Source organism: Ascochyta rabiei, chromosome 17 (genome assembly GCF_004011695.2).
Source record: "Ascochyta rabiei chromosome 17, complete sequence".
In the NCBI taxonomy this organism is placed as follows: Eukaryota; Fungi; Ascomycota; class Dothideomycetes; order Pleosporales; family Didymellaceae; genus Ascochyta; species Ascochyta rabiei.
This window is the reverse complement of record NC_082421.1, coordinates 420,490-442,457: the sequence shown is the minus strand read 5'-3', so window position 1 is coordinate 442,457 and position 21,968 is coordinate 420,490. Positions and strand designations below refer to the sequence as shown.

The 21,968-nt window shown below is 55.6% G+C and overlaps 6 protein-coding genes and 1 non-coding gene across 7 annotated transcripts, besides 20 other annotated features; 3 read left to right on the top strand and 4 right to left on the bottom strand.

Annotated features, from left to right (window-relative positions):
- Positions 1 to 174: 174 nt before the first annotated feature.
- Positions 175 to 205: a tandem repeat.
- Positions 206 to 271: 66 nt separating this feature from the next.
- Positions 272 to 341: a tandem repeat.
- Positions 342 to 463: 122 nt separating this feature from the next.
- Positions 464 to 728: a tandem repeat.
- Positions 729 to 732: 4 nt separating this feature from the next.
- Positions 733 to 755: a tandem repeat.
- Positions 756 to 1,041: 286 nt separating this feature from the next.
- Positions 1,042 to 2,633, bottom strand: EKO05_0009522 (Ca(2+)-dependent cysteine protease; the record flags this gene model as incomplete). Its single annotated transcript, XM_038942639.1, has 5 exons — positions 1,042 to 1,067; positions 1,172 to 1,780; positions 1,839 to 2,304; positions 2,355 to 2,439; positions 2,494 to 2,633. The coding sequence occupies 5 exons, from the start codon at positions 2,631 to 2,633 to the stop codon at positions 1,042 to 1,044; spliced, it is 1,326 nt and encodes a 441-aa protein (XP_038794911.1).
- Positions 1,726 to 1,754: a tandem repeat.
- Positions 2,634 to 2,863: 230 nt separating the features above from the next.
- Positions 2,864 to 2,882: a tandem repeat.
- Positions 2,883 to 3,087: 205 nt separating this feature from the next.
- Positions 3,088 to 3,133: a tandem repeat.
- Positions 3,134 to 3,316: 183 nt separating this feature from the next.
- Positions 3,317 to 3,403: a tandem repeat.
- Positions 3,404 to 3,860: 457 nt separating this feature from the next.
- Positions 3,861 to 3,902: a tandem repeat.
- A 181-nt stretch (positions 3,903 to 4,083) lies between these two features.
- On the bottom strand, positions 4,084 to 4,572 carry EKO05_0009521 (uncharacterized protein; the record flags this gene model as incomplete). Its single annotated transcript, XM_059637560.1, has 1 exon — positions 4,084 to 4,572. One exon carries the CDS (start codon positions 4,570 to 4,572, stop codon positions 4,084 to 4,086), a length of 489 nt encoding a protein of 162 aa, XP_059493543.1.
- Positions 4,573 to 4,974: 402 nt separating this feature from the next.
- Positions 4,975 to 4,999: a tandem repeat.
- Positions 5,000 to 5,411: 412 nt separating this feature from the next.
- Positions 5,412 to 10,343, bottom strand: EKO05_0009520 (uncharacterized protein; the record flags this gene model as incomplete). The annotated part of the gene is made up of 3 exons (XM_038942595.1): positions 5,412 to 5,678; positions 5,731 to 7,463; positions 7,523 to 10,343. The coding sequence occupies 3 exons, from the start codon at positions 10,341 to 10,343 to the stop codon at positions 5,412 to 5,414; spliced, it is 4,821 nt and encodes a 1,606-aa protein (XP_038794910.1).
- Positions 8,151 to 8,181: a tandem repeat.
- Positions 9,730 to 9,800: a tandem repeat.
- Positions 10,299 to 10,351: a tandem repeat.
- A 2-nt stretch (positions 10,352 to 10,353) lies between these two features.
- Positions 10,354 to 10,390: a tandem repeat.
- A 92-nt stretch (positions 10,391 to 10,482) lies between these two features.
- Positions 10,483 to 10,548: a tandem repeat.
- Positions 10,549 to 10,579: a tandem repeat.
- Positions 10,580 to 10,603: a tandem repeat.
- Positions 10,604 to 12,589: 1,986 nt separating this feature from the next.
- Positions 12,590 to 12,609: a tandem repeat.
- Positions 12,610 to 12,700: 91 nt separating this feature from the next.
- Positions 12,701 to 15,909, top strand: EKO05_0009519 (translation initiation factor IF-2; the record flags this gene model as incomplete). Its single annotated transcript, XM_038942417.1, has 3 exons — positions 12,701 to 12,724; positions 12,773 to 15,701; positions 15,758 to 15,909. The coding sequence occupies 3 exons, from the start codon at positions 12,701 to 12,703 to the stop codon at positions 15,907 to 15,909; spliced, it is 3,105 nt and encodes a 1,034-aa protein (XP_038794909.1).
- Positions 15,910 to 16,111: 202 nt separating this feature from the next.
- Positions 16,112 to 16,132: a tandem repeat.
- A 148-nt stretch (positions 16,133 to 16,280) lies between these two features.
- EKO05_17t1 lies at positions 16,281 to 16,366 on the top strand. Its single transcript has one exon. It is a non-coding gene; the product is annotated as a tRNA-Asp (tRNA).
- Positions 16,367 to 16,630: 264 nt separating this feature from the next.
- Positions 16,631 to 16,683: a tandem repeat.
- Positions 16,684 to 16,943: 260 nt separating this feature from the next.
- Positions 16,944 to 17,882, bottom strand: EKO05_0009518 (uncharacterized protein; the record flags this gene model as incomplete). The annotated part of the gene is made up of 3 exons (XM_038942438.1): positions 16,944 to 17,175; positions 17,229 to 17,626; positions 17,676 to 17,882. The coding sequence occupies 3 exons, from the start codon at positions 17,880 to 17,882 to the stop codon at positions 16,944 to 16,946; spliced, it is 837 nt and encodes a 278-aa protein (XP_038794908.1).
- Positions 17,883 to 18,461: 579 nt separating this feature from the next.
- On the top strand, positions 18,462 to 21,758 carry EKO05_0009517 (mRNA 3'-end-processing protein rna14; the record flags this gene model as incomplete). The annotated part of the gene is made up of 4 exons (XM_038942550.1): positions 18,462 to 19,298; positions 19,346 to 19,777; positions 19,832 to 20,879; positions 20,929 to 21,758. 4 exons carry the CDS (start codon positions 18,462 to 18,464, stop codon positions 21,756 to 21,758), a joined length of 3,147 nt encoding a protein of 1,048 aa, XP_038794907.1.
- Between the last annotated feature and the right edge of the window lie 210 nt (positions 21,759 to 21,968).

Here is a 21,968-nt window from a genome sequence, read left to right as displayed (position 1 = left end):
CCTGATGCAGTCTGGATTGGATCGAAGCTGGGATTGCAATCAGGGAATATTTTTTAATTTCTTTTTTCCTTTTTTCCTTTTTTTGGTCTTTACGGCGTTATAGCGAGTGGGCAGGTATAAGACCCACGGAAAGCAGCAAGCATCCAACATAGAATCTACACACACCAATCTGTTACAAGCATAAGCATAAGCACAAGCACAAGCAGCACTCATTTAAGCATCTACTCGTCTGAACAAAGTCAACGTTGATGATATCAAGGATGATATTAAGGATGATGATGATGACGATGACGATGACGATAATGATATTGAAATCGAGGATGACGACGATGACGATGATATTAATAAGGATAGGTTACTATTAATAATAACACCAACAAGGAGAAATCCCTTCAAGGACAATCCTATAAGGACAATCCTAATGAGGATGCAGATAAAGATAAAGATATGGATACGGACAAGAATGTTAATAATCATGTTGATATTGATATTGATAAGGATAAGGATATTGATGATGGTGATGATATTAGGGATGAGGATGAGGATGAGGATCAGATTGATGAGGTTGATAATCATGAGGATAAGAACGATGATGATGAGGATGATGATGAGGATGACATTGATGATATTAAGGATGAGGATGGTGATGGTATTAAGGATAATGGTGTTGATGATATTAATGAGGATGATGATATTAATGAGGATGATGATATTGATGAGGACGATGAATCCAACAAACAAACAAACAAACAAACGCATTATGTCCTTACGTGCGGTGGGGTGGGTATCTACCCTCTCGTCATGTAGCCAAATCAGAAGATGGAGTTGCCTCCTACTCTGCTTCTCTCCTTCTCGCCCTCTCTTCTCTTCTTCTTCTCTCTCTGATGAGAAGAACAGGACATGTCGAGATCACACTTGTCCGAACAAACGCAAGAGCACTCTTGTTTGTTCGTTTACAGGGGGTTGATTACGATTTTACTTTTATGCTGTTGATCTGGCTACGGCTGGCTACTGCTACTAGTTGCCACTGCTGTTACAGCTTCACATGACGTACAGCAGGTCCGTGTCTATTCAGTGTTAGCGTTCTCTTTCTTTCTTTTTCTTCTTCTTCTCTTCTCTTCCTTTTGCAAGGAGAGAAAAAGCAAAGAGAAAGGAGAGAGGGAAGACTTACTCAAAGGATGACTGCAGCTCAACTGCGGTTTCTGCTGGTACTTGCCCTCGAGCTCGTCGCGGATGCTGTTGAGCAGCTGCACGTAGCTCTGGTTTGGGTTCTTGCGCAGCGCCGTGATGAAGGCCCAGCTCATGGCGCCCGTGGCTTCGCCGCCGATACTCGCGTCGGCCGATGTCTGCGTGTCCTTTGAGCCCGACCACATGATGACGTCGGCGGGGGACGTCTTGGTGCGCAGATTCTTCTTGTACACGTCGTCGCCCGACGTGACTTTCTTGAAGAGCGAGGATGCTGTCGAGAGCATGCCGCCAATGTCGTTGCGCGCGTAGCTCGACACGATGCCGAGGAGACCCTGGCCGGCCTCCTTGGCAAGGTTCGGCTCCTTGAGCACACCCTGCGTGCTGTAGATGTACGGCAGGTCGAGCGCAGAGCCCGAGTGGCACGAGTCGAAGATGGCAGTCAGGCGGACACCGGGTTGGAGCGGAGAGACCATGATGCGGTGCATTTCGTCGTCGACAATGTGGCCGGCGGTGCGGAAGTCGACGGGGTAGATGACCTCGTCGTAGCCATCGTCTTCGTCGCCGTCCAGATCTTTGGTTTGGCCGCCGTGGCCTATCAGATGGTTAGCTCGCTTGTGCAACCTCGACATGTGCACGAGGGGATTGCGTACCAGAGTAGTGGAAGAACAGCGAGTCGTTGGGCCTTGCGTCCTTGACCAGCCAGTGCATGGCCCTGAGAATGTTCGCTTTGGTGGGCTGGCTCATGGGATTCTGCTGGTCATCGGTCAGGGTGACCATGTCCTCCCTCTTGTACCCAAAGAACTCGTTCAGATAGGTGCTCATGTTCTTGACGTCGTTGATGCAGCCGCGAAGCTGGCCCCGCTGGCCAAAGTAGTTGATGCCAACCAACAGCGCTTTCCGTCGCCCGTTGCATGCCGAGTACTGGAACGAGTAGCCGTTGGGCGCGCCGTGGCCGAAGTTCTGTGCGCCGCTGGGCGGGGGAGGTGGGCCGTTGTGGTTGCCGTGGGTCCACTGGTTACTGGTTGCTGTGGGCATGGCGCCGGGGCGCTGCTGGTGTGAAGGGGGGCCTTGTTGGGGCACTGGTTGGCCGTACTGGCCGTATGGCTGCTGCGGTGGCTGCACCCCGTCAGCTCGTTGCTTGGCTCACTTGTGCGGCGTAGACTGACCTGCTGGTACCCGTATTGCTGCGGAGGCGGGGTCGATTGATAGCCGCCGTTGTACTGGGGTGCGCCGTAGCCCTGCTGTGGTGGTCTGGTGTCCGTCAGCTTCCCGTCCGTCGACCTCCGCCCGTTCTTCGAGACTCACGGTGCTCCGTAGCCTTGCTGCGGCGCGCCGTAACCCTGCGGTGGCGCGCCGTACCCTTGCTGCGGTGGCCCACCATAGGGCGGCTGCTGGGGCGGCGGGCCGTAGTTGTTGTGGTACTGCTGTCCCGGGAATCCGGACATGGCGGTGGATGTGCGTGGGCGTGCAAGTCGGGCGGACGGCCGGGCGCGTGAGGCGGAGCGGAGGCGGAGCGGAGGTGGAGCGGAGGCCGAGGTCGCCTCGAGGAGCAATTGCGCGGCGCAGATCCGGGGGAGAGGAAGGTGGCAGGAGCAGTCGAGGCGGGGCGAGGCGAGGCGTGTAGTGGACGGGCGTGCGGCTGACAGCGACGGCACGGCGTGGTGGAGAGAATTGTGCGGCGGCGGCGGCGGCGGGGTCACGCTGGGTGAGACGGGGGATGCTAGGGCTGAGAGATGGATGACCACACCCACGAACGGCTGTCCGGCTAGTTAGTCCCCGCTTCTGGGCCTGTGGATCACTTTGCACGCGCTGGGCACGATGGGTGTCGATCGACCGCGATGTTCCTGGGGAGTGGGGATGATTATACATACTATAGTACAATCAAATAGGGAGCTGCTAAGGCTGAGGCTGAGGCTGAGGCTGAGGCTGAGGCTGAGGTGAGGCTAAGACCGAGAAATCAGGGGCATGAGGTGCGGGCTCGGGGATAAGATAGGCTGCTGCTGCTCAAAGACGCCATGAACGCGAACCCACTGCTGTGCAGCGCTGCGGCCGACCGACGACCGGTAGTGCCTCCTGCACCAAACCTCCTCGTGGAGACAGCCGCCCATTTTGCTGACTGCCCGTCCACAAGCACCCAAAGCACCCACAAGCACCCAAAGCACTCAAAGCACTCAAAGCACTCAAAGCACCCAAAGCACCCATAGCACCCACAAGCCCCCCCCCAAAGCACCACCTACCCATGCTGCTACCATGTCGAGTCGAGCCACGTCCACGGCGAGCACGGGACACGCTCGCTGTTGTCTGTCGAATGCCTTCTCTCCTACTCCACTCCTATGAGCTGCCATCTCCGTCTCCAGACCTCGAGATCTGCACGCCTCATCTCCACCAAACCTACGTGTCTTTCACAACACCACCATGCCCTATCCCCGACTCGCTTCTGCGTGCTGATTCGCCAGCCGTGGGTGCAAGAAGCTGCACAGAAGATTGCAGCGCCAGATCTGTCCAGGATCAAGCCTCGCGTGGCGGTGGGAATGCGGGAGCTGCATGCCATTGTTGCTGTACATACATGGCGCAGGGCTACGCGAACGGGCTGCCCGACCCAAACGGGTCCATACCTGCTGTCTGCTCACGCCCACCGCACCCGCATCTGGCACCGCTGCGCCCAAGGAGCACATGCCATGCCATGCCATGCCATGCCATACCATGCCAGGCCAGGCCGTGCGCTTTCCAACGTGAAGCCGTGGTAAAGCGGTAAAGCTCTCCACGGCCGCGAACCTAATCTCTCGATCCTGAGGACTTGTGCCGTGTGCTACCTATCAACGAGCAGCAACACACAAGTCTCTCTCGTAGTGGTCGAGTGCGTCCCTTTACCTTGCAGCGACACCGTCCCCAAACTCAAGGCCCAAGAATCCCACGTCCGCATCGGGCGACACGCCCCCAGCAAGCCATCCAAGTCGGGTAGAAACAGCGGCTACACCCCACACCCCCAATGCATCCAGACAAGCACCGTCGCAGTGATGGCAGAAAGCGACAGCGCCGGGGTCCCGAGCGAATGCAGAACCAAGCTGAACACGTAGAACACGGCGCCAGAACGCTCCAGACCACTTGCCCAGTGAACCCGCCGCGAGTTTGTGGCTGGCGTAAAATGCAGAGCTTTTTTGTTCCTTGTCGTCGTCGACCGTTCCAGCGCGGTCCCCAGCGAAAGCGATCGTGCCACCACTTGGCGACGGCAACAACGACGGCAGGCTTGTTGCGGGCGTCATCGACATCGCAAAGGCGCCTGCCACTTGCGAGCACCTGTAGGGGCAGATCCTCTGAAAGCGCTGCAAGGCGTGTGTTGTGTTGCCTGACTACTGGAGCTACAACGCTAACACTGGCGCTCATGCTTCATCCTAGCGTCGTGCGTGGTGCAGCGGAGAGCTGAACGTGACCAGCAGTTCACCCACGCCAGTGGATCATGGACCGTTGATCCCACCTTGTAGTGCACGTTGCGCATCGTCTTGTACGCTGCCTCGTCGGCGGGCGTGTAGAGTGAATGAAGCTGAGCGGCTGAGGAAATGGTGATTCAAAGCAGCGTCTACCTATGGTGACTCAAAATAGCATCTACGGTGATTCATAGCGGCGTCTACCTACGGTGACTCAAAATAGCATCTACGGTGATTCAAAGCAGCGTCTACCTACGGTGACTCAAAACAGCATCTACGGTGATTCACAACAGCGTCTGCGGTGACTCGAAGCGTCTAGGGTGACGTCAATCGAGAGCGGAAAGCAAAGGTGATCTGGGCTAAAAAAAAAAAAAAGAAAAAAAAAACTGATTTTACAGCAAAAGCTGAGGTCCTCGGTAGTCTCACTCTATATCGTCTCAGCATCTACCCAACCCTTCCTGCGTATCAAAAATGACATGGCTCCCAAGCTCCTTTCAAGCGAACAATATGTGTACATGATGCTTCGTGGCTGCCTCTCTGTCCCACGACTGTGACTGGATATCGTGGATGGAAGCGCACGTGTCGTAACCAAGATCAAGGATGAAGCAAAGGACATGAATATTACAAGGGTATAGCGCATCAAGCAACTGAGTGAGGACGCTCTCTCAAGACAGCTTTAGATGAATGAAGCAATCGTAAGCGCCGCATCGTGCGTCCAAGAGGTGTGAGACCTGGACAGTACGTGAAAAACAATCGTCAGCATAGGCAAGGCAACAAATGCGAGGACGTAGGAAAGTATTAAGCGCTCATGGGCTTGGAAGCTTTGGACTCTTCTCTCGCACCATCAACTTTGCATGCAGGCGAGCACCCGGCCGCGCCATCAGTCGTGCTCGGAAGCATTTCCCCGTTGGCTTCACGCTCCGCGTAGATTTTGTCTTTCTGACACTGTGCAAAGGCCAGTGTGTCAATGTATGTGCGGAACTTGACAATCTCCCTGAGGAGGTACTGCGACTTGCGTTCCCAGTTGGCCATTGCTTTCGCAGCATTGGGGTGGCGTGGAGAGAACTGGCCGTCAGATGAGTGATTGGAAACAGAAGCACAGTGAGGAAATGCTTACCGTGATGAGCAGTGGTGCTCTCAATTCGTTGTGATGCGCCAGCTCTCCCTCAATAGTCTTAACATAGTCGGTCAGGGCTCTGAGCTGATCCACCTCCATCAGGTTGCTAGCCATCATGCTCGCAGTGGGTGGGCTCCAGTCGGAAAGAACAACCTTGTCACCAGGGAGTCTAGCCCGTGGTGCGCCGGTAGCATGGTCCATCGAACTACGCAGAGAACTCGCCACACTAGGACGAGGCATGTGGCCTTGGATCGAAGGGGCGCTGTCTTGTCGGATCAAAGCCGGGTTGATCACATTCTCGCCCCATCCATACTCCATGCTGCTGACACCGCCGGTAAGAGGCTCTTTGGACAGCCTGGCAGACCAGTAATTCGCAGTGGAGACAAACTCGCGGACAATATCAGGTGTGCCAACTTGAAAGAGATGAACAGCGCCCGTAGGAAGTGATAGTGCCCACACATGAGGCCTGGTCTTGGAATAGCCTGGAGGTGGCAGTGCACTTGCAATGGTCTGTCGTAGCGGGAAAGCCTCGAGGACTTCAGCGTTGTCCATCCAGTTGCCGCCACCAACGATGCCACCCGCAGCTGGCTTGTTGGCCTTGCTCTTCATCCGCGCAGACTTTGAGTTCATGCTGAACGAGAAGAGACGCATGTAGCCCTTCTCAATCACAGCAAAGTTCTCGCTCCAGTTTCGGTCTTTAGCCTTCCTATCGACTGTTTCTAGGTGATGCTTGTGTTTGAGGATGCCTTCCTTTGCCCACGGAGCTCCGACAAGCTCCAGAGATTCATCTTCAAGGAGCGGAGCTGCGCGAGCAAAGTCTTCGTCACTGGCAATGGTCATGCCTTCTTCTCGGATGATGGCTTGGCTGAGCGCATTGGCAAACCCAATGGCCTGCTGATAGTCGCCAGCAGCAAAGTGCGAACCAAATGAGTCCACTGACATGGAAGTGCCCGTCTTGCCGTATGAATAGCGGCTCCAGGTGCTTGATCCTGCAGGACTCCACACTGACGTGTCATCCAGGCTAGTGCGGCTAGACGCCACTGTCGATGCAGGGTACAACCTCTGTTTCGACCGGTTCTTAGAAGCCCAACGAGCTCCCACACTGCGAAAATCGGCTTGCGGCCGCCCACGATAGCTGGTTGTGTCTGATGGTGCTTTGCTCAAAACACTGGGCGTACGGCGTAACATACCAGCAACTGAGAGGTTGTTGGAAGACGCCTGGCGTTGCACTGTCAAGTCAGACACTCCGTGCAGCGGCAAACGCTGTTTGCGAATCGAGTCGTAGAACTCCTTCAGGACCATCTCAATCTGGAACTCCCATCCCTTCAAAGGGCCATTATACGGCGTGTTGACGAGGGTGTTCGATTCAGATGTGGCAGAATCGAACGATAGTATGCCATCTGAGCCACTTCTGACAGGTGGCCTGACTGACAGCCGGCTTCGGGCACGCTTGCCTTCTACCATCTCTTCGGTTGCGTCGGCAGAGAATGTGGTTTGGTCGCCGTTGGGAGTCGTGGGTTCGGACCTTTCGTTCCACGGTAGAGAGCCTCTACGGAAGTGGGTTGACTTGGGTCGCAGTGTCTCGTCTGCCTTGGTGGCGTCTTGACATACCCGTGTCACAGTCGGCAGTGTGTTCCTTACGAACTGGCTGCGGGTCATCCTGGTCTCGATATCAGCCACGTGCAAATCCGTGTTGAGCAGCAAGATTGAGTAGCAGATGGTGTGGACAACATCTGGCAACAGGTTAGCTCTTTTCTTTCCCCTCCGGAATGCAGGCTCCACAACTACTTACCAACTTCCTTGAAGCCGTGGTTAGGATTGCATTCGCACCAGCGCTCAGACAGGCTCATCAAGATGCGATCAACCTGCTGTGTCTCGGCCTTCAGCACGAGCTTGCCGCACATGTCATGCATCGCAGCAAGGATAGTGAAGCCAGACCAGTCAAAGAGATCCATAAACGCCTTTCGCGTTCGCGAACTGCTGAGCGTGACATCGCCCAAGACAGTAGCAGCCTGCGACTTCAAGAGGGCCGATTCATTGCCGTTGAATATTTTCAACGCACGCTCCCTGTCGGCATCGGTGGGCTCAGAGTGCGTCGAGCGGTCTTCTACGATCGACGGCATGGTCGTGTCGGAGTCGCGGGTTTCGATTTGAACTATAGGCAAGCTCGTCGCAGAGTGGAATACATCGTTTGGTGATGTGGGCGAGGCCAGGTCTGGCGTAGTTGGCACTGACTTGTCCAATGGCTGTGGAGATGAGCGAGCACCTTCCAGAGGCAGTTGCAGGCTATCTGCGCCGTCAACAGGCGAGTCTTGGACCGCTGTGGTATCGAGCCAAACACGCCTTGCACTCGGGCTCCGGCGCCTTGCCGTCTCGTCGTTCTGTGTTGGCGCTGTGACGACCCAGCCTTCGTCTTCGGCTGCTGATGCTAATGCTGGTGGTGAGGCAGATTCCCCGCTGTCAAACGTCACTCTCGCATTAGGTGTCAGTAGCCCGGGCTGAGATGGGAGTGCTCTGCTTGGGTTTGGTTCGCTCGTTCCAACCGTGGCAGTTTGGTTGAGTGACGAAGTGGTGGGGTCCGGAATGGACCTCCGCGTTTCAACCACGTCACTGCGTTCGTGTACGGGGGTCGCGCGACCACTGCGATCTTCGTTGCAGCTGCTGTTGTCCGCAAGGAACGTGTCGTCTTGCGGGGTCACTATGGCTGGTGCTGGATTCCCATGCTTTACCTTGAGCTTCAGCTTGGGGCTGTCTGTGCTGTGTGGCTCTGAGCTTTTCACCTGCTCGCTGTGGGAAGGAGGAAGGGATGAGCCATCTCGGGAACTTGGTCTCACCGTACGCACTGTCGAATCCTGGTGTGGGTTATAGCCAGGCGAGAATCCCTGGAGACGCTCGCCGTTTTGCTCACCTCCAGCGCGCTGATGCTCCCGTGTATCGTAGAAGGTTTCGCCTGCGGCTGGGGACTCGCCCAGATACGGGTTCATAACCTGGCGCAGACTGCTGACACTTGGGCTGGGCTGGGCCGGGACGAATGGTTTCGAGGGAGGCGCATAGTCAAGGGGCATGACTGGAGGTTTCGTGGTTTCCGAAACGGACTTTTTGCGTCGTCTGAAGAAGGACGAGGGCTTCTTGGCCAAGACAGGTGGCGCGGGTGGCTGCATCTCATTTGAACGGGCTGCGGCAGTCTGTGGCACCATGGGTAAGGATTTCAGTTGGTTAGCAATGTGCGCATTGCTGCTGGGTGTCGTCCGCGGTCGATTACTCGAGTATATCGAGTCGATCTCAGCAGGTCGCGACTGGGCCGGCGCCGCCGGCTCAGTAGGCGCTGGGTTGAAGGCAGGAAGTGAGGCTGCTTGCTGTGCTTGCTGTGCTTTTGAAGAGCTTCCGCCAAATACTCGCCTGAAGAAGCCCGGTCTTTCTTTGGGTGCAGGCACAGCGTCTTGTGCTGCAAACAGCGACTTGCGCGTTCCCACGGTTGGAGCTGGCGCCGTTGCTTCTCGGTAGTCTGGTACTGATGGTAGGTCGCGCAAGGTGCTAGCATTGACGAATTCCTGCGCTTGAGCCCTCATGCTTGGTTCGAGTTGACTCTTGCCTTTCCTCAGCGTCCTGTAGCTCGTGTTCGAATGGACGCTGCCTCTGCGACGAGGGGCAGGCGCCAGAGGCGGTGCGTACGCCGGCTGTTGGGGGGGTTGTGCGACCGGTGATTGGGGCGGTGGGTGCAACCTCCTGGGCCCTGCAGGTATGGTAGGCTCCGGCGCAGCGTCGTAGTCCTGGTCGTAGCTCTGGTAGGCAGTCCGTCCTCGGTCCAGCACCGATTCGGTGTTCATAGAGACAGATACAGAGGGCATCCCAGATCTGTTGCTGTGATCAAAGCTGGCAGAGCGCTTCCCAAAGCCCAAGCGGTGTGTGCCCAACACGCCGGTCTGCCCAAAGTCCATGCTCGACGAGCCGCTGCTCTTGCTGCTCTTGCTGCTCTTGCTGGTGCCGCCTCTCGTGTGCGCTGTGTGCTGGTGCTGGTGCTGGTGCTGGTGCTGGTGCTGGTGCTGGTGCTGGTGCTGGTGCTGGTGCTGCCCGTGCACGCCGCCGGGCTGCCGTCTTGGATACGGGTCGCGGGCGCTTCCATTTCTTCTCGTCGGCGAGGCGACGTTGTTGCTGCTGTTGCTTCTCCGCGCGCGCGAGTGGGATGGATAGCGGGGCGTCGAGTCGGGGGCGTGTGGGTCGTAGTCGGACGAGGCAGACGTCGTGTACGTGTGGCCACGGCGTCGGTGGCCGGGCGGGCGGTAGGAGGCGTCCCTGAGGAAGAAGGAGTCGTCCTCACGCCGGCTGCTTGAGGCTGGGCCAAACAGGTTGCCGGTGGAGAACTGGTCGAGGGAGAGCAGCATGTTGTCGACGACCGAGTCGCGCGCCGTGGCTCCCTCGGCAAAGGACAGGTCGTGGGAGTCGCGCATGCGGTCTGGCTCTGACTCGGCCTCCGAGTCGTGCGCGTGGTCGAGGAGGGGTTCCTGCCGCGGCGGGTGGGCGTCAAGAGCGCGCGTGGTCCCGTTCGCGCTGGGCGCCACGGACGGGCCCGTAGGCGTGGCCGGGCGGTCGTCGCCGCGTGCGAGGCCTGGCATGGCGGGCGGTGCTCAACGAGCTCAACGAGCTCAACAAGCGCAACGAGGGAATGTAGGCGCCGAGTCGTCTTGTTCCCACGCTGGGCCGCTGGAGCATCCTCCGGCGCAGTCGAGCAGCACCGGCAGCACGCAACCAATTGTCGCCGGTCGCCGGTCGCCGGCCGTGATCGCGGTTGTCGGTCCTGTTCGCGGTCGTCGGTCCTGTTTGCGGTTGCGGTTGCGGTTGCGGTCGCGGTCGTGGTCTTGGTCGCGGTCCTCGGGGCAGACGGTGGCATGCGCGAGTGTAGCGGGAGGTGTGGTCTAGCTGCAATTGTGGGAGTGGTTGCGCCAGAAGCCCGCTCGGCCTTCAATACCAAAATGCAGAATGGTCCGCTCGCATCATATCATGTGGGACGGAAACAATGGACTGGGTGACCCGCGCGCTGACCGATGCGGGAACGCGGGCCAGGACGACGGTCTGGGACGACGTCTAGGAAGACGCTCAGGGCAGACACTCTCAGTCTCAGGGCCTTCTCTAACAGTCGGCGTTATAGTGATGTCTCCAAGCTGCAGCGCGGCAAAGGCTAAAAGGACCCGCGCGTGGATGCACCTAGGTATACCTACTATCCTGCAGATCCAACCTCGGCGCCGCAAGCTGCAGATGCAGATGGCAGATGCAGATGAAAAGGGTGGAACAAAGACGCACATCTTCAGAACCGCTGGCAGTAACGCGCTTGCTCTACTTTGTACACCTACATAGGGGATCCCTGGCCACCATGACTTGAGGCGCGCACACGAGTCGCTCCCTCTTGAAAGCAGGCCGACCACCAACCGCCGCCGTTCTCTCCTGCGTCCCATCCACCCCCCCCACGGCCCACACCGTACGCCCACTGCACTTCATAGCCCGCTCTCTCGCTCGCCCACCTGCCGCACATCCTCATGAAACACGGCGCGCTGCTAACTTGCATCGAACCTGGCGAATGGGGCACAAGCCTGCCCCTCTTGCTCCTTCGCTTGTGCCTTTCAGGGACCATCACCATCCCTGCTTCCATCACGCTTCGGACGCACCTCGACCGATTGGGTCCACGCCGTTTCCCCTTACCACGTTAACGCGCCGCTGTATTGGCTCCACCTGCAGTGTTGGCGGCGACGAGGAACTGGCCTCCAATATCAATCCGCGCTATACCGACTTCCTTTAGGGCTGCATGCAAATTGACCCATCCTCTCATCGCTACTGACGTCCATTGCATTCCTATGCAACTCGAATCTCGCTTTGTCCAATATCGCTTTGAGATGGCAGCCCTCTAGCTTGAACAATAAAGTTTGGCTTTCGTGGTGGAACAGCCGTCGATTCAGTGCATCTGTCCGTCACGGGCCAACACCGATACTCGGTCTGACCGAACGTGTGTTCTGCAGCTTGCCGCTTCTACCCATGATGCAAGTGCTGTGTAATCAAAACCGCTGCCTCATAGGTCAGAGATGTCTAGGATCCAGGCTCGACGCTCTCTTCACTGCACAGACCATGACGAGAGGCCTGACCTCCAGTGATATGGCCATCAGCCAGAATCTCAGCTTCCCACGCCAGTCGCCCTGACGTACGGCTCGAGCTCACAGAATATCCTCTCAGCCAATGCGGTCCTTCAGCCGGTTTGTAACAGGACGACATCAATTGCCTACTCTCTGCAGGCAACTATCTGGAGCGTCTACGGATCTCAACCCAGACCCATGCTTGTGTTCACATGTCTTGCTAGGGCACGATCCAGTCAGTCGAGGGCCATTCGTCAAATTCAACATACACTGCTTTGTAGTTACACGGCACGTCCCAACCTTCAAGCAGTTCGCTGCATTCTGTTCAGTGCTCTGGCTGAACCTGCAGGTGTCGACGTTGTGAGGCCTCTGGGTAGGGTGAGCATCGCCATCATTACTGCCTATTTCTACACGCTACATAACACGCTTGGTTTTTCGCTGGTGACCGGTCTTGTCCCAGGCTCTACGCTGTGTGTGTTGTATGTCATGAGAGGACCGTGTTGCAGTGTTACTATTTTTCTAGTCGAGTACGACGCACGTTGGGATACGTGGAATGCTTGACTGAACACGAGCTGACAACAGCCTGTTCCAATCGAATCGACACTGTGCTCATACAGACATGAGATCAGCTTCTTCTCAAACCTGGTTTTCGAATCAAAGGGTTCAGCATATCCTCACATGTTGCATCACCCAAGTGCAATCACGTTGCACGTAAGTGGTCGCGGTGTCCGCGCTAGTCGGGAGGCGGCGGCGGCGGCGGAGACAGGGATGCTGCTAGAGACGTGATTGAAGTCAAAACTTCTGGATGCGAGCTCTCGACGACAGCGTCTACTGAATTGCACAACGTCATCATGCGCCGCGCACAAGGATTTCGCGTACGTCCATCATCATCAATCCACCAAAAGATGCTAACAACAGCACAGGTCTCCTCGACCCGCGACATCTGCATCTTCTGCGCCACTCGACAAATCGCAACCGCGAATGCGCCCCTGCCCGCATCGTCGGCGCAGCGGAGATACCTGAACACGTCCAGCCGAGTACACCAAGCAGAAGCACAATTGTACAAAAGCGATGATGCACCCCCAAGGCCCCTTACACAGGCGGAGCAGATGCGACAAGCACTGGCGGCGGCACAACCTGCACCCTCGCAGTCTCCCCCCGGCGGCCACACGACGCCTGCGCAGAGGATGAGGGAATCCCTAGGCACTCAAGAACCAGCGTGGACGCAGAGCCCAATGCAAAGACAGCCTCCACAGGATAGACGTACACCCAACCGGGGCGGCTTGTTTGACGGGTTTGGGCGGGATCAGAACAGAGACCGTTCAGCACCCACGGCTCGGAGACTAGGCAGTGATAGCCGTTTCGATTCACGGCCCCCACAACGGGATCGCTTTAGGGTCAACATGGACTCAAAGCCACAATTCGACACGCCAGCGTTCGGTCCAGGGCATCTCAGGAGGAGGAACGAACCACAAGCCACACCTGCGCAGTCGTCACGAGAGGAATTGAGGAGGCCACCTCCACGTGCGGTGTCGAGCAGAGGCAAGCTGGATCAGACTGAATTGGACGAACTCTTGGGCAATGAATTCAGCCAAAGCCGCCCGCCAAGACCATACCAGCCACTTGCGAGGAATCCGAACGCACAGCGCAAATGCTTCAATTGCGGTTCCCCAGATCATTTGAGCGCCGCCTGCCCGAACAAGCCCACGTTCCGTGAGCGACCAGATGCGCAGCGATATACGACTGGAGGAAAAGTCATGTACCAACCACCACAATTCAACCGCGAAACGAGCTATCAGCCACAGCAGGCTGCACTGGATTCTTTGGCGGATGCTGCAAACGAATGGGTGAGCAAGAGAGGATCTAAGCTGGAGGTGGAACCACGGAGCTACACGGTCGAGGAACCACGGGACAACAAAGCCCGCACTATCGACAGAGAGAGGCGTCGAAGCAGGTTCGAGCTGGATGAGGAACCCATGGAAGTGCGTAATCGGTATGAGCAGCCCCAACGCCGCAAGGCTAGCGGCCGGAACAATCGACGTGTATCACGTTTCGATGAAGAGGACGAGGTGGAAGATCGGGTTGTCGACCTGAAGGAGCAGAAACGCCTGCGCAAAGAGGCGAAGAAAGCAGCGCAGCTGGAGAAGGCGGAGCCAACCCCCATTACTTTGCCCGAATATATCAGTGTAGCCAACTTGGCTGGTATGCTGAGATTGAGGGTCGAGGACTTTGTCACAAAGTTGGAAGAACTTGGTTTTGAGGACGTACAAAGTACTCAAGTACTCAACGCTGAGCATGCCGGACTGATTGCGCAGGAATACAACTTTGAGCCTAGTTTCATAGGCGCGCAAGAGGATGGCGATCTCTATGCTGCTCCGGAGCTCACGCCAGAAGAGTACGCAGAGCTACCGGCCCGACCGCCTGTTGTCACGATCATGGGTCACGTGGATCACGGCAAGACTACGATCCTCGACTACATGCGCTCGACGAGTGTTGCAGCTGGCGAATTTGGCGGCATTACGCAACATATTGGTGCTTTCAGTGTGCCCCTGGCCAACGGTAAGAAAATCACTTTCCTCGATACCCCTGGACATTCGGCCTTCGAAACCATGCGCGCTCGCGGTGCGAACGTTACAGATATCGTCATCTTGGTGGTTGCAGCCGACGATTCGGTCATGCCACAAACAGTCGAAGCCATCAAGCATGCTCAGGCGGCGAAGGTGCCCATCATCGTCGCCATCAACAAGATGGACAAGCAGCAGGCCGACCCTGATGCTGTCAAGTTGGACCTTGGCCGCCACGGTATCGAGGTTGAGGATTTTGGTGGAGACGTGCAGGCTATACCCGTCAGTGGCAAGACCGGACAAGGTATCCCCGATCTCGAGGAAGCGATCTCGACACTTTCCGAGTTACTCGATCACCGCGCTGATCCCCAAGCCAATGTGGAGGGTACGGTCCTCGAAGGCACAACAAAGAAATCTGGGCGAGTGGCAACTGTGCTCGTCCGCAGCGGTACCCTTCGACAAGGCACAGCCCTCGTTGCGGGCACAACATGGACGCGTGTCCGCACTCTACGCAATGAGGCTGGTGTTGTGGTTGAGGAAGCTGGACCTGGTATTGCTGTAGAAGTGGACGGCTGGCGCGAGCAGCCCATCGCTGGTGATGAGGTTTTGCAAGCCATTGACGAGCAAGAAGCGTCGTCCGTCTCCGAGCTGCGCATCGAGAAGGTGGAACGACAGCAAATGGCACGAGACATGGAAGCCATTAATATTGCTCGTCGCGAGGAAGCGGAGCGTCGTGAAGCTGAAGAAGCCGCCAAACGGGCCGCTGAAGAGGGAGATGCTGTAGTGGAAGAGGCCGAAGTCAAAGATAAGGGACCAGCAGTGGTGAGCTTTATCGTCAAGGGCGACGTCTCTGGTTCTGTCGAGGCAGTCATCGACTCCGTCTCCGCTCTCGGCAACGCAGAAGTGTCAGCCCGCATCCTGCGCTACGGTGTCGGCCCACCATCTGAGTTTGATATCCAGCACGCCGCTGACGCAGAAGGCCATATCATCAACTTCAATACTACGATCCCAGCGCATGTTGCTAAGCTAGCGGAGGAGAAGGGCGTCACGATCTTTGACAGCAACATCATCTACCGCACTGTCGAGACGATCAAGGACCTCCTCTCCGAGAAGCTCGCACCAAGCATCATACAGAAGGTGACTGGCGAAGTCGAGATCGCCGCCATTTTCGAGATCAGCCTGGGAGGCAAGAAGAAGATGAAGGTTGCAGGTTCGAGGGTTCGCAACGGTGTCGTGGAGCGAGGAAACAAGGCGCGTGTCCTGCGAGGCGACACCGTTGTCCACGATGGTAAGTCATCTCCATTCTCTCTACCTATAAATGAGAACATCTCTAACACAGAACAGGCATCATCGAAAACATCAGAAACCAGAAGAAAGACGTCGAATCCATGCGCAAGGATACAGAATGCGGTATCTCGTTCGCCGCTTGGGACGACTTCAAGATCGGAGACAAGATCCAGTGCTACGAGGAGACGCAGCATAAGAGGACCCTGTAAGATAGTACATGTATGTGTTCAAATAGCTCGAGCTCGGAATCCTGTACATACTTCACGGCGCCCTCGGGATCTGGGACCTGCATTTGTCCGGCACATTTCAAGCGTGTAGATCTACGTAACACTAGCCCTTCTGTAAGACGAGGCCGCACATACCCCACTCAATTTCACCCCCTTTCGCTCCCTCCGCAGATCTCCAATCCAACCCCCCCCCCCCCCCCCCCCCGCACAGACGAAATCAACCCATCTCGATCTCCGCGCTCGGTCATGCAGATTACGCAAACACCCGTCTTCCAAATTGCACTAGTAAATATATATTATTCAAAGACTGAAAGCTCCATCGACTACATCTCTTCCCAACTATAAGTTGGATATCTTCGATAGTATAGTGGTCAGTATTTCTGCTTGTCATCCTCAGGACAACTCGCAGGAGGCCGGGGTTCGATTCCCCGTCGGAGAGATTTGATCTTTTTGCTTGTGTCGACCATCCGGTGCGATGTTCTGTCGGGGAGACACGGTCACACGATCTTTCTTTTGATTTCTTTTTCTTGCTGTATTTTGATGGGTTTGGGGGGGGGGAGTTGGGTTGCACGGGCATAGGAGATTGGGTTACTTTTTCTTTTCTTGTTTCTTTTGGCTCGCGTGAGTGGCCTGGGGTTTTCTACGGCGGACGCGTGCTGGTGCGGGGCAGAGTGGGGGTTGAGGTGCTGTGGGAGGGGACGGGGGTGTTGTGTTGGTGTTTGGGGGAGGGTGGATTTGGAGTTGGGCGTTTGGAGTGCGACGACATGGTGGAGAACTTCATACGCTGACGGTGTTGTCTGGGATCTTTTCGGTTGTTCTTTGTATGGGCACGTTGGATCTTTAGTACGACTACATGTGACGCAGGTCATGTTGTCTTTGGCTAGGCAGACATGCTTGCTTAACTTCAGAATCGATGCTCGCATTTGATACCGCTGGAAATGCTACAAATCGCTGACAATTGCCAAGGGGATCCATGGTACATGCTGAGTGCCTTGAGCATTCCATATCCAACCCTCTCAACCCACCTGTTTACGCAGTCTAGCACCCGCCCATAGCACAGGCGCAAAGTGCTTGGACATGTTGAACCCAAAGAGCGATATGAACCACAGAATTGTTGCCACCGCGCACGGTACAAGAAGAAGCTCCGTGTGGTGTAGGAAAGGGAGCGCGTTGTAGCCGAGGAAAGTGATGATGAAGTAGTAGGTAAGCGCGAAGATGTAAAGGGTATTCGAAAGGAGTAGCGACACCCTGAAATGTCTTGTCAGCATCTACTCGTATCTCAGGCATGTCTCGCTACTCACCAATGATTTGTTCCCACCAGCGGCATGCACAAGAACTGCACCACGTAGAGAAATACCCACACCGGCACAAACGCACGTATCGATACGTCCCAGCAGTACCCAAACTCCAACTCTTCCTTGCTCTCTGTGTCGCCTAAGTTGTACAGGCCCCTTCTTCGCCCAGGCAGCAGCGAGTTCCCTGGCCCCAGCAGCCGGCCCACCAACAAGTAGAATAGCGTTGCTGTGACGAGGGACAGCAGGAGGAAGTGTACGAATATAAACACCAGTGTGATGTGAAGCGTTTGTGTGAAGCCGTCGGCGTACGCGAAACCCCACGCAAGGGATGTCACGGTGAGGAAAAAGGAGAGGAGGTAGGTAAAGGATGGGTCGGGGCGGTGGTAGGTTTTGGTTGTTTGTTTCTACAAAAGGTCAGTTCAGAACATTGTGTGTTTGGCAATTTGGCCATACATGATAGTATATCTGCCTGAAGACCTTCTTCGGTGCTACTATCAAACTCATGATCTCCCATATGGCCATCTCGAAGTCCATCTGCGGGAACTTGAACAGGCGCTTGAAGAAGCGCGGCATACGAATCTCGCTACGCCGTGTCGATGGTGTTGAGCCGAAGTTTGAAGGGCCCCCGTTTGGCCGTGGTAGCTGTATTTGTGGATTCATCGTGAATCGAATGCGCCTGTCGTGGTCCAGTATACGCCAGGTAGCTGTCGAGGGAAGCTGTCTCCAATCAGAACGGAGGCTCTTTGTTGTTTCGCAGAAGATGCAATACTACTGTATTCCCGATTCAAGTAGGCCACGACTGCTGCGAGTATTCAAGCTCTCAGTAAGGTTCTCTAGTGAAGGCGCAATGTTGTTCTGTACCCTGATGACGCCGATGTGGCTGGAGACGCCAAGACCTGCAAGCCCAGGGCCGAATGGCCGAGCGTGCAAGCAACCTTTGCTCATCTCCTCCGCACGACGACCCCCGGAGCACTGCGCAACGACGATTCCACCTTTGTGCATCTCGAACCCGGCCATTCCAATCTCACAGGAAACGACTCGTAATCGCGACCTTGTCTGCACCTTCCGTGTGCCTGCGTGACGCAGCCGCTCCTTACAGAAGATACCCACGCGACAAAGAGCTCATTGTCTGCGACACAGCTCCTCTTGCGCGACCCACATCTTAGCACTCTTTGTCGCGGTCAACAGCCGACTCTAATAACACATCACAGCTTTACAATTTCTTTCTATACCACAAAAATGGCCGACGACGCAGAGCTCGCTTTCCTTCGATCGCAGGAGCAGGAGTATGACCCTGCTGCAGCCTGGCCTGCAGCTGACGACGAGATGCCTGCCGACGACGCAACTGGTGAAGAAGAATACGACCCTACCCAGAACATGGATGTCGCACAAGAGCCCGTTCAGCCCGAGCAATCGGCGTCAATGCCGCAGTCGGCTGCGAACTCTCCTTCCTTGGCCGACAACCAGGGTGAGGACGCCGTGAAACCCGTCTCTACGGAGACATCTGCTGCGCCCACACCAGCGAAGCAGCCGCGCACCATTGGAGGGTTTGTCGACGAGAGCGAGGACGAGGACGAGGAGCCTGTTGCGGCGCCAAAGGTGGCAGCCCCTGCGTTACTGCGCGCCTCTGAGACTGCAGAGACTCCGCAGCGTTCAATTACAAACACTCCAAACAATACACTTCCCACACCAGATGTACAGTTACATAGTGCACAAGATCAGGGTGCTTCATCCATCTCTGCTTCTGTCGCTGTCAATGAGCTTGCTCCCTCTATTGCTTCTGTTCCAGTCAATGGCACAACGCCTGTTCCAGACGCTACTAAGCCAGCAGATCTTCTGACTACCGACCCTGCTCGCCAGGTTACCGCTTCCGTAACGCCCGCTCCTCCTTCTGCTTCTCTCCCCAAGGCCCGTCTGCCTCAGGATCGCATTGGTATTCTCAACGACCGCATTCAAGAGGATCCCCGTGGTGACATCGAAGCATGGTTGAGTCTAATTGAGGAGCAACGTAAGCGACACAAGCACGATGAGGCACGCGAGGTTTTCAACCGTTTCCTAGACCAATTCCCAACTGCAGTAAGTATTAACAAAACCAGTCGTGTTCACTGGGCTGATAGGATTAGGGCGAGATATGGGTCGAATACATCAATTTCGAGACAGAGCTAGACGAACTTGCAAGGGTGGAGCAGTTGTTTGGCAGAGCTGTACCGAAAGGTGCCTACGTTCCCGTGTTCTCATGCTACATCGATTTTGTTCGTCGCCGCTTCAATCTCACAAACGATGCTACCGGCAAAAGCCGAGAAACAATCATCATGGCATACGAGTTTGTGCTTGACCAAGTGGGTATTGACATTAACGCCGGTAAGCTTTGGATCGACTATATTGAATTGCAAAAGACTGCTCCTGGTGTACTTGGCGGCACAAATTGGCAAGACATGCAGAAGATGGACACTTTGCGAAAACTATATCAACGGGCAGTGTCAATTCCTACTGGTGCAACTCTGGAGATCTGGCGTGATTACGATCGGTTCGAAATGGGCCTCAACAAAGTCACGGTAAGACGACAAGCTTGCTGTGTGCTATGTACCAGTAGACTGACCTGATTGCAGGGCCGGAAGAACCTCCAGGAGAAGTCCCCATCCTACATGACCGCACGAAGTGCCATCAATGTATTGGATAACAACATCACACGCGGCATCAACAAGACAACATTACCAAGGTTGCCGCCAGCACCCGGATTCGACGGCTACGATGAGTACATGAACCAAGTCAAGCTATGGAAGCAGTGGATACAGTGGGAGAAGAGTGATCCGCTTGAGTGCGCAATCGATGATCGTGCCCTGTACAACAAGCGTGTGTTGCACATCTACAGGAATGCCCTAAGGCCACTTCGCTTCTGGCCAGAGCTTTGGTATGACGCGGCTGAATGGTGTTTTGAGAACGGTCTGCAAACGGATGGCGACAAATTCTTGGATGATGGCATTGAGGCCAACCCCGAGAGTTGCCTGTTGGCCTTCAAGAAAGGAAACCAAATTGAACTCAGCACTGACTTTGAAGACGGCCAGGCAGGTATCATTGCTAAGGGAAACGCTGTCAAGAAGCCTTACAGCACGCTACTGGATACCCTCTATGATCTCACTGCGAAAACGAAGAAGCGTGAGGAGCATTCCGTTGCTCGCGCCAAGGAAGCTTTTGAAGCTCAAAAAGCTGCCGATGATGCCGCCCGGGCTATTGCACAAAACACAGAGGACGGCGATGAGGACGATGAGGCGAAAGCCACAAGGCGAGCACAAGAGAAGGAGGCCGCCTTCAACGCGCAGGTGCACGCCATCTCAGCAGGATACAACGCACAGATCCTTACGCTTAAGAAGACCTTGACATTTGCGTGGATTGCACTGATGCAAGCAACCAGGCGCGTGCAAGGCAAGGGTGGGAACAATGCCGATGTGCCTGGCTTCCGTGGTATCTTTACAGAAGCGCGCAGAAAGGGCAAACTGCTCAGTGAAGCATATGTTGCCAGCGCACAAATCGAACACCACTGTTACCAAGATCCAGCTGCAGGAAAGATCTTCGAGCGCGGCATGAAGCTGTTTCCTGAGGACGAGCAGTTTGCGTTGGAATACATCAAGCACCTCATCAAGCTGAATGACTCAACCAGTAAGTCTATGTGTACCTTTCAGTCATGACAATGAAATAACTTTCTTAGATGCACGAGCCGTGTTCGAGACCATCGTAGGCAAGCTGACGGCAAAGCCCGAGAACATCGCCAGGACGAAGCCCTTGTTCTTGTTTTTCCATGAGTATGAAGCGCACTTCGGCGAGCTGGCCCAGATCACAAAGATGGAGCAGCGTATGGCCACACTCTTCCCTGAGGATCCACAGCTGCAGCGCTTCTCTCGTCGGTTCGCAAGCCCAACATTCGACCCAACGAACGTGCGCCCGATCATCTCGCCAAGGACGCAAATGATGCCTGTGATGCCGGCAATGCCCAACATCATGCCTTCTGTTGAGGAAGCTATGCCCAACGCACCACCCCAGGTTCAAGCACAAGAGCAGCGGATGGCATCACCTGCACAGAACATTCTCAACTCCCCACGTCTCGCACATCTGCCCATTGTCACCAACTCACCCAAACGTCCTCTCGAAGACGGTGATGAGAGCGCACAACCCCGCAAACTCGCACGTGGCGAGTCACCGCTCAAGGGCGCTGCAGGTCGTCGTCTCGATGCAGCACGACGTAACATGGCTGCCAACGGTAACACACCTATCGGTTTACCTCATGGTCCTACCCCTCTCCCCCGCGAGATTAACTTTCTACTCGGCATCATACCGCCTGCGCACACATACCGCGAGACTCGTTTCAAGCCAGAAGTTATGGTGAACATGTTGCGAAACATTGCAGCCATCCCGATACCGACTCTTCCTGCACATGCGCAGGTGCCGCCTCAGCGTTGGGGTACTACTGCGACGACGGCGCAACAACTGCAGAGCATACAGGAGAAGTATGGCAATCCAGGGCATGCTTGGCCGCAATAGAGTAGTGAACAGCGCTCGCTACCTGGATTCAGATTCTATATCAGCCACTCTCAAGACCAGACTGGCTGGTCACGCTGCAGCCTATGTGCGAGTATCGGAAGACCAGCTTGCGCGCTATGGCGACCTTGAATGCTGTGAGTTGGCTTAGACAGGGGGACGTTGACTTTGCATTTGTTGGTGCCTGTACACTCTACTCACTTCGCATAATGG